Here is a 10,470-nt window from a genome sequence, read left to right as displayed (position 1 = left end):
CACAGACTTGTATTAATCACAGAAGTGAACTATTTTGGCATCAACAAGGTGAATCTCACTTAAAAGGTGAGCAGTTTGCATCCCTGATTTTACTTACACCTAAGCTTTTTTCTTTATTTTCTTTATTTCTGTTCTGATGCATTATTGTATTTTCTTATCATACATTTTTTACATATTTGTGAAAGGTCCAATGCAAGTCACAATGTAGAACTTCAGAATTCATGCTTACTTTTTCAGTACAGGGGAGTCTTGTGCATATGACAAGATTATCAGGAAGATTTAGAGTGACTTTTATTTCAGCTCAAAAAAGAAAAAGAAACCTGCATTAGGGTATGCATGTAACACACAATAACTTGAAACAGATTTGTTATACAGTTCTTTGGGCCTCTGTCTGGATTAAAACATATTGGCCAACAGCAGATAGATGCAGGATGATGAGATGACCGAGCTTGATGTCAACTCAGAGAGTGTTTAGACCAGACATCAGTAGGCTATAAAAACACAGAGGTATTTGTCCATGTTCACTTGAACAGTTTGAATTTGCGCAGGAATGGCTGCACTGTCTCTTTGGGGTAGGGTTTCAGGGCAAGGCAGGTAGGGATGTTCTCTGGCTGCTCCATCCATAGTTTGTGTGCAACACCCTTTTCACTTAGAGTCGATGCAAGCTTCGATAGCGACTCTTGGTCTTTCGCCTGCAGAACAGAGAGGAGGGGAAAAGTGAAATGGTCTTAGGCCTACATCAAGATAGCTACAAGCAAGCAATGGTGGTGGGTGTCATGTCGCCTAAAGAGAAGTAAACCATGGGCACTATAGCAGTAGCCTATCTACGGAGATGATTTGTATATTGCTCTACCTCTAGAACCACTTTGTGCATGTTGTCCAGGTCTGCTAAATAATCCTGCGTATCGGGATCACTGTAATATAAATGTATGGCAGCGGTGGTGGCGTGGCAGGCTTGCGTTATTACTGCTCCTAATGGCCACGCCATGGTGTGAATCAAGTCCGACCGCACCACCACATACTGAACCAGCTTCTTTTGTGCGCTGGCAGTCGCAGCCATTTTTCCGAAAACGGTAACGAATATTTTTCTTTAAGAATGTTATGACGGAAAACACCACAGAGAACTATCACAAACCGAGTATAGACACCGTACCGGCAGGGACAGGACCTACATCCGGTTAGAATTCTGGCATCACCGTTGTAGATAGTCGTCAAAATAAAAGTCACAAAGTGAAGCTCGGATGTTGTTCTGTGCGCCAAAAGAGACGGTATCTAAGGGTTCTTATGGCCACCTTACACCAAACAATATTGACAAGATTTGGGAAAGATTCTTGAAAGATTGTAGTCTTTCAACTAATGCCCCCCATTCAAACTTTCCTCAAAAGACTCCAATCTTCCAAGAATCTTTCCCAAATCTTGTCAAAGTTGTTTGGTGTAAGGAGGCCATAAGGAGGATGAATGTCAGCTGAATCGTGTCATTGATATACACCCAATTAAAAGCCTATACAAACACAGCCATGGCCTATATTTTAGGCTACAGCACTGACACAAACATATTAATTCGTTAAACAGAGATTGAGGTACACCTAGGCAAGGTAAACACACTATTTTCAGTGGTTTAGGGGAAGTGTGCTCATGGCTGAATGAACAGCTTAAGTAGCCTAGCCACTTGTCAGTTATTGTGTAGGCAAAAACACTATACTAATAGATTACACCGATTAAACTTCAGTATTCAATTGAAATGAATGGAAAGTTGTCTACCCTCAACACAGTAAACGGAAAAGTTCACAAATATAGCTTTGAAGAATGTATTAATGAAGACTCACTCTTCTACACAGAAACAAAAGTCAGTAAGAGGGGAAGCAACACCCAACTTTTATTTTCTCTTCCTCCTAAAAATGGTGTCAAATTCAGGTGAATATACCTCCACAAAGATATAGGAAATATTTTTTTAAGCCAAAAATGGATATGGACACTACAGCACCATCACTGTCAAACCAAGTGTCAAATTTGTTGAGGAATTTGTGATGGAATTTACACATTTTAAAATAGACCTATGAAGCTTGCCTACAAAAAAGTTCCGGTATCTTGTGATTTTTCCTATTGCTATGGGGAAATAACATGGGGATTTTAAATGATTGCACCTGTGAAACTCTAGTGGGGACGAAGAAGTCTGGATTGCAGACATTTTGCTTTACACACTTTTGTCCTCTGCCTTCGAGTGGGTACTGTGAACTTCGGTACATTAAGATGACAAACTAAGATTTTTGCTTCCCCAGAGCTAACTTGCAGTACAGCTTCACTTAACACTCCTTATATGGGCAAAGATTTTTTGGGGTATTTTTTGTACTGTGTTCTCGAACTTTCCAAATAAAGGCTTCTTCCGTTTTTGTCCCGTTCCTGGTCCATCACACTTCATGTCTCATAGTACTTGCTTTTTTACCATCATAGACCCTGATTTAAATGGCTGGCAAAGTGCAAAGTCTGTCAACAAGCAATTCTCGCACATGAACAGCAGCACATCGTGTGGCATGTGGGAGCATTGAGCTGACTCAGCTGATTTGGCCTAGTTATTATATTGAGCTGACTCAGCTGATTTGGCCTAGTTATTAAATTGAGCTGACTCAGCTGATTTGGCCTAGTTATTATATTGGCTTTAGTTAGACTTTGCACTTTCCTCTTCATTCTATATCTCACCTAAGCAGTAATCACAGGCCATTAGAAGCTAATGCAGGCAATGGAGGTACATATTCCTTAGCTACAAAGTATATGAGGAATCTAGGCAGAATTCCTTAAGAACTGTGTCATGTTTGCTTTATAGCATCTCCCTAAACCCACAAAGATTACTCCTAGAAACTCATGACAAAAAGCTTCATTGGTGTAATCCCTGTAACAAGCTTTAAGCAACTGTGCATGGCGCTTCATGTGGAAAGGCTTCTTGATTGTCTTTTTTTTGTCTTTTCATTAGACCAGTAAAAATTAGACCAGTTTCTCTATCTTTCTTTCTTTCAGAAGTACACTGAACTCAGAGAGCACAACTCAAAACAGCAGTAATATCGGTATGAAATAAATACGTTGTAGTTTTTATCCCTGTCGTGTGTTCAGTACTGGCTGGTGGTGGCCCTGCTGTGCAGTCTCTGGTGGGTCTTGAGGCTGCTGAGCTGCGTAAAGCTGCGGCTGCAAAGCCGGCAGTGGAAGGGCCTCTCTCCCGTGTGGATGCGCTGGTGCGCCTTCATGTTGGACGCCTGGGCGAAGCGCTTACCACAGTGGCGGCAGGCGAAGGGCTTGCTGCCACTGTGCACACGCTCGTGCGTCACCAGGTTGCAGCGCAGGCTGAAGCGTTTGCCGCACACGCCGCAGCCGAATGGACGCTCGCCCGTGTGGATGCGCCGGTGGCGCTCCAGGTCTGTGGCGCGGCCGAAACTCTTCGGGCAAGACGGGCAGCGAAAGAGGCGCTGGGAAGGCCCCACGCTTGCCGCGGCTTCTGCCGTCGTGGCGAGGAGACGCCTGTGAACCACTGAGGAAGAAGAGAAGGAGGAAGAAGAGGAGGATGGGAAGGCGTGGCTAAGAGAAGGCACGGCACTGGCAAGGCAGGAGCCGGAAGAGAACACCGACTCTCTCGACCGAGTTGAAGCTGCAGCAAGCTCTTGTGGGATTGTGGGGACGAGGCCCCTCCCACTCAAGCTTGGCCTCTCTGTGAGCATCCTCTGCTGGGGAGGGTCTACACCTGCCCCTGTCCCTGCCCCGCCATTCCAGGGGGACGCGAACGCAGCACCTTCCTTTAGGGAGTCTGCACAATACCATGCTGGGTGTTTCAGACCCAGGTGTAGTGGTCTGCTTCCAGAAGCTTCTCCCTGAAGACCCAGTCCAAATTCAGACTCCTCCATCTGCCCCAGGTCTCCTGTTCTGTACGCACACTCTACTGCCCCCTGGTGAAGGCTCTGATCCTCCTCCTCCTCCCGCTCAGCCTTCAGCTCCAGCTGCAGCTCTCCAAACCCCACAGGCTCCTGAGTGTGCGTAAGCACAGAGGTCGAGTCCTGAGAGTGTGTGAGAGCAGAGGTCGAGTCCTGAGAGTGTGTGAGATGTGAGTGTCGGTCCTGCTGTTCCGTGTCTTGTGTGGAAAAGGAGTCCTGTAAACGCTGAAGCTCTAGCTGGAGTTTTCTCTCAACCTCACAATTCCAATCTTCATCTTCTGTAGGGGACAAAAAGTGGTTTAAAAGTAATAAAAAATGAATTTATATGGTAACTGAACTTATTGAGAAAGGTTACAAATACAGCTTTACAGGGTACTTAGTTAAATAGTAAAACACATTCATATAGACTTGGCCTTTTGGAATTTGCATCAATGTTTACACTGCAATAACTGCTTATCTACCGGTAACCAAGTGTAAACCATCTATTCCAACCAAATATGTAGTTGGTATTGTAGAATAAAGAGACTTACATAATTTTACTTTCTCAGATATTATTATTATTTTTTTATTATTATTATTTATTCATTTGGCTGATGCTTTTATCCAAAGCGACTTATGTCAATTATTACAAGGGCCAGTTTCCCCGGAGCAATTTAGGGTAAAGTGCCATGCTCAAGGGCACAACCGTGGCAGCCAGGAATCAAACCCACAACCTTACTGGCTACTGCAGTACTACCCTGACTAGCCCAGCTTAATTTAATGGTCAGCCTGTCTTATTTTAAGATGTCTTCATCAAGAAAGATAATTTTGGTTAACACATTGGCAGCCACATTTGCTTGTTTTAAGTATGCTTAGATTTGTTATAATTTGTGCTATATTTGAAGGGCCAGTTTTGCAGTGTACGTAATATCTAGATGTATTCCTCTTGCATGTTTTGTGTGTACATGGTCTCATATGATGTCACTCTCTTGCTGTCGCTGCTCTCATATGATGTCACTCACCTGTGCACTTGGGCTGTTTGTCAGCACTGGCTCTCTGGACAGCTCCATTGACAGGTGTCATGCCACATTTGGTGCCCCTCTCTCCAGCATGCTGTTGTCTGTGAGCCTGGAGCTGCTGGTAGCAGGGGAAGCCCTGTCCACAGCCGGGACACAGGAACAGTCTCCCCCCAGCACCCCAGTCAGTGCCCTCACCCTGCCCCCTGCGCTCCCCCTGCTGACCGCTGTCCGCACGAGCGAGTGTCTCATGTTTCCCATCGTCCTCCTCAGCTGCGTGTGAACGCCAGGTGCCTGTGTGTCCATCTTGGCCGGTTGTTTCAGCTTTGCCTGATCTAGAGGTGGACACACACTGGTTTCTGTGCTCCATCTTGATAGGTGCCGCCAACGCGGCAGGGAGGACACCGCAGCTGGGTTTCTCTAATGGTGATGGACTGAACTGAGGATCAGCGTCTCTGACACCAGGGTGCGGGTCAGCGGAGGAATCTGTTTGGCCGGGTGACTGTGTTGGAGCACTGAAAGAGGCCTCGCCGAGCTCGCAGTCTGGACCACCTGAACCTGACATGTCAGGCGCCCACAAAGGAAAGTCCACCTCGGACACAGAGAAATCCACTGCAAATTCCTCTCCAGGACTCTGCTGACCGACAGTGTCCTGGGCAGTATGCCCCTGCCTTTGCTCAACCTTCACGGTCAGCCCAGGAGCAGCTCTGCTTTTGGGTTCACCCTGACACGGCACCCGTGCCACTCCCTGGTTCTCAGCTACACCTGAAGGGTTGGATGGGGGGACATATTGCAGGGTTACTTTCTGTTCTCGCCATGTGTGTGAAGATACTTTAGAGTGGCTTTAGTAAGGCAGGTAGATACATACTAATACCAACATAATATCCTACTGATACCATTAATAAAATCACAAGACCAGCTAAGCATACAGAGTGCACACACATGCAAAACATCAAAACACAACCAAACAAGAAAGTAAACAGGAATTTGTGATTCTGTTAATTTACCAAGGACCTTTTATAAATTTGTAACAAACACATAGGCCTACATGTGCAGGCTGACTTGCTCTCGCTCTCACACACACACACACACACACACACACACACACACAATTTGCGTTTCAGGAGAAAACAAAGACTGTACTGCGTGCATTTGGATTGAAAGACAAGCTAAAGTGTTTAATTGGTAACATTTCAACCATCTACTCACGGCCTACCTTGTTCCGTGTCGACCTGAACCCCAACTGTGCGCCGCTGTGGAGGAACCAAACCCAACCACGATTCTCGAGTTGATGTCAGACAGCGTACTTTCTTGCGCAGAGCTTCAATCTCCTTTTGTCTGCGACACATTTCTACCCTAAATTCCAAGCAACCACTGTCTACAACTTTACATATTTCTGCTACTGCAGTTTTTGCCAAGATCTCCATCACAGACGCGATTTGAGTTTCAAGGGTCTCACGGTTCGGCATTTTGACTAATTCAAAGGCTCCAGTGGCACTATTTCCAGCTTAAAATGTCAGTCAATAACTATTTAATGCCACATAACATTCAGCACCCCGGGAAAACGTGTGAGTAAACAATTAAGAAATGTAAACAATAAAGCGGAGGGAGATAACACTTCGCACAGCTGTTCATTTTGTTGCACCACGGAAACTTCCGTGTGATGGAGGGGTGGGCGTGGACTGTGGCGTGGAGGACGCTGAAACAAAGATTGTAACAATCTTTGGCTGAAATACCGTAAATGCCTGTTATAATGATCCGTTAGTTTTATTTTACTGTATATACAGTCTGGTTTTACTGAATTGACTTGCTATTGAAAACAGCGAAAGCTCGTTCCAAAAAATGCACGTTTGCCTATACAAATAGCCTAGTTCGCCACAAAAACACAAATAGTCAAGTCTTGCCTTGATATTTTATTACGAAATAATCAATAATAAAAATCTCAATGAGAAATCCATCAGGCTAAACTTGCAGCTCACCAAACAGGTGCCTGTCTTTGTAAAACCTTCACCTGAGTCTGCAGAGTCTTTCTGAAAATGGTCTTGTGTAGGCTAATGCCATATAAAACGACAAACTATTGTATTTTGTTTATTCTATTCTAGAGAAAGAGAGAGAGAGAGATGTTTGGTATTTTCAAATGAGGCTGTTCAACATAGCCTATGCTACGTAGGCAGCCATCTTTATTGAAAGAATATTCCAACAGCATTCTGGGTGTAATACGTAATGCAAGGACATAACACAAGGTGGCAGGATAGGGTATAACAAAGACCAGTGATAGGTCTATGGTCTCAGACCGTTATCAACTGCAACATGCACCTTTTTGAGCGGTGCTTTAGAACACTTCTGAATGAGGTACAAAAATACAAAGTGTTCAAGACCGAATTCGACTAACTGGGAACAATATCAAAATATCCAAGTGAGGTATTGTCCAACACTTAACTAATTCACACTTGTAAGACAGAGGTCCCAGGACATGTCTTAGGCTACTATGCGGCTAGGTCCTCAGCACCTGCCTTTGTACACAATTTTCGCTAGGTGTAAACAAAGTTGGGGTCTTTTGTAGGCCTGGTCTCCCGTCCGGATCGCCTGGGTGCCAGTGATTGTGGTGGCGGTGATGGCTTTAATGGAGACACAGTTCTCGAAGGGACTGGGATTTTGTCAGGAGGGTCACATAGCTGCCAACTCTCACGCATTGGCCGTGAGACACACGCATTTGATTAGTTTCACACACTCACACGCCACACCCACGATTTCTCACGCAGATGCCTGAAAAATGAGTTTAGCCTATCTATAGATCTACCTGTTGAGCCACGATTATGCTTTCAGAGACGGTGAGAGGGTTCAAGAGCACCCCCTGTCTGTGGACTTTTCTAAATTTTCTCTCATTTGCAATGCTACTTCAGAAGCCGTCCCAGGCGCATTCCCCCCGCATTTCCCCGGCTTTAGGTATGCTTTGAGTATTATTGAGTATTTTTCACGCTGAAGTGTCAACCTGGTAGGTCAAATACCTGGCAGATGAGGTTCAACTAAACTAAACCTATACATATGATATCACACATCAGGTCACACATGCGGAATCTAAGCTTTCCAATGATATTAGCGCCAAGTTGCTGTGATAAATGGTTCATGAGAAAATTAACATTGAACCGACGTGCAATTTAGGCTAATCATATTTGCACACAGTGCACACCCATTACTCTCGGTTTAATATTTCACTAACCCTTCACACAACACGTGGCAAACCCAATATCACAATAAACATCAAACGTACCGAATACGAGGATATAAAGCATGCCTCTGTGCAATAAGTGGTTCCTGAGTAATCCGGTTTTGAAATTGCAACACATTTCTACATAGCCTCATTGGGGCGAAATTATAATGTATTCTAATGTAAACTATTTGTCAGTAGGCCTACATCATTTTTTGTAAATTGCTCAGCCATAGATTATTCCACTATCATGGTTCTTATATTGCCAGGTTCCAGCCAATCCCATTACAGATAAATAAATATATTTATATTGGCATGCTTCCTAGTGACATTAATGCAAAAATATGAAGAATCAAATAATGAGACACAAATATTGATATAAAGCCTGACATAAGCCATATGCAAACATTTGCATCATGCAGATATGGGTACATCCTGAAAAAGGAATAGCATGTAGGCTATAGGCTATGGCTATTACAATGACCAATATATTATCTTAAATAAACTAGCTGAATAACACAGGTGACCACTTCTGCATAATTTCATGGAGTGCTGAAATGTACAGACATTTTTGAACATTTCTGAACTGTGAAATGTAGCATATGAAATGTAGCATATTTAAATACAATATGATTGATGCATTTAAAAGTTAAAATATACAAACTCTTAAATTCTTACAAAACACCCACCCACTTTTTAAAATTGTTAGTTTGGACACCCCCACTTTTGCCGTGTGAAATACCAGTGCTGTTTTCAGCATCTGTTTAGTGCTTCATTGTCATTTTCATTGGATTCTCCCATTTGCGCGTAAATCGCTCATAAACTTTTTTTTTTTTGTTACACGCATTCTCCCATTCCTCTTCTGTCACACACACAGTGACAAGCGCCAAATCCCCCGCAGTGTTGAAGAGATCAGTCATCCCCCTCACTTTTGATAAGGTAAAAAGCCTTATAGGTATGCCAAATAAATAATAACCTATAGGTTTACGCTAGGCTATGTAAAACTCCCCATTAACAGCATCACGTCACTAACCGCAGCGACTGCACAATCTCGTATTCACTCTGTTGGATATCTGAAGCCAGTTTGTCTACTTAGATAGTGTAAATCCTCAAATTATGGCTGGGGTCTTAAGACAAAGTACAGGCCTTTAGGGGCAGGATTGTATTCGAGACAGCCCTTTATTTCTTATGCGAGTTTTATTTTGAGACATGCGTTTCTTGGAGCGGCATACTGGTAGGCCTTCAAAAGCATGACATTTTCGGTTTAGTTTGATATTTAATTTACTTTTGGAGTGTTTGATTATATTGTTAAATGTTGGGACTGATGGGCACTGAAATCTGGGGAGGTATTTGATGATCACTATTACGTATGTAGTTGAAAGAGTGTTGGGATTTCAAACAAACCTTTCATGCGTTCATTGAAGGTCCGCGGTGCTATAATGGAAACCTTATTGCGTAGCCAAGTAGCCTATATATTGAGTTATTTTTAAATTATGCATGATTTCCTCTTTATTAATTTCGTAGGCTGGCTTCATTTTGTTATATAGAAGTATCTAAATAACCTGTTAAATGTACCACAATTCAGGAAATTGCATCTAGTCTAAAAAAAAATTTCTGGGGGAGGACCCCCATACCCCCTGCTAAAATGTCCCACCCACTTTCAGAATGCCTCCGACGCCCATGGTCCTACTAGTAGGCTAGATCCCTTAGATACCAATGTTAATTTAACTCTGGGACCCTGGTCCCAGGGATTGATTACTGTGCGGGCCTTCCGGGCCCAGACCCAGGGGCCCAAGGTGTCAGGGGGCCCTGAAGCCCAAGCCTTTGCATGGAATCATTGCCACAATATCAACACATCAGGATGTAGGCTATGAATTTGATTGAATTTAGTATTGGCCATCCCCAAAATGCACCAGAATACAGGAAATCACATCAAACAAATGAAAAAAATTCTGGGGGAGGACCCCCAACCCCCCCTTCCACATATGCGACAATTAGTGGGGAGCCCTTAATACATGTGGGCCCAGGGGCCCAAAAGTTCATAATCCGTCCATGCCTGGTCCCTACATCTGAGAACCACTGATGTATGTTTTTTTTACTGTACGGTATAATGCTGAATGAGCCAAACAAAAATTTCCGCAGCAAAATTTGGGTTGGCCCCACCAAATCTCACTCACAAAAGTTGGCAGCCCTGGGGTCATTAGGTGGGGCTGCAAGAGAAGTAGGCTCGTGGCAACTGGATTGGTTGCATCACACTTGGTGGGCATCCCCATCACTGTAAGGGAAGCCGAGCTCTGCATAATGAGGGGAATGAGCTGCTGATTGTAGCTTGACTGGATATCGAATCTTGATA

General features: G+C 43.8%; 1 protein-coding gene across 3 annotated transcripts; it reads right to left on the bottom strand.

Annotated features, from left to right (window-relative positions):
* Nucleotides 1–275: 275 nt before the first annotated feature.
* On the bottom strand, nt 276–6,589 carry ptrhd1 (peptidyl-tRNA hydrolase domain containing 1). 3 transcript variants are annotated; one of them, XM_042107663.1, is made up of 4 exons: nt 6,126–6,589; nt 4,916–5,674; nt 3,075–4,189; nt 605–692 (listed from the first exon to the last, which is right to left on the bottom strand). In XM_042107663.1, the coding sequence occupies exons 1-3, from the start codon at nt 6,376–6,378 to the stop codon at nt 3,102–3,104; spliced, it is 2,100 nt and encodes a 699-aa protein (XP_041963597.1). In that variant the 5' UTR covers nt 6,379–6,589; the 3' UTR covers nt 605–692; nt 3,075–3,101. The 3 variants fall into 3 exon arrangements, with proteins under 3 accessions (XP_041963683.1, XP_041963597.1, XP_041963515.1); XM_042107581.1 differs by having other exon boundaries at nt 3,075–4,192; nt 6,126–6,587; XM_042107749.1 differs by lacking the exons at nt 3,075–4,189; nt 4,916–5,674; nt 6,126–6,589 and adding an exon at nt 854–1,357 and having other exon boundaries at nt 276–692.
* Between the last annotated feature and the right edge of the window lie 3,881 nt (nt 6,590–10,470).

The sequence above is a fragment of the Alosa sapidissima genome, chromosome 1 (genome assembly GCF_018492685.1).
Source record: "Alosa sapidissima isolate fAloSap1 chromosome 1, fAloSap1.pri, whole genome shotgun sequence".
NCBI lineage: Eukaryota > Metazoa > Chordata > Actinopteri > Clupeiformes > Clupeidae > Alosa > Alosa sapidissima.
This window is presented reverse-complemented; position numbering and strand designations above follow the sequence as displayed.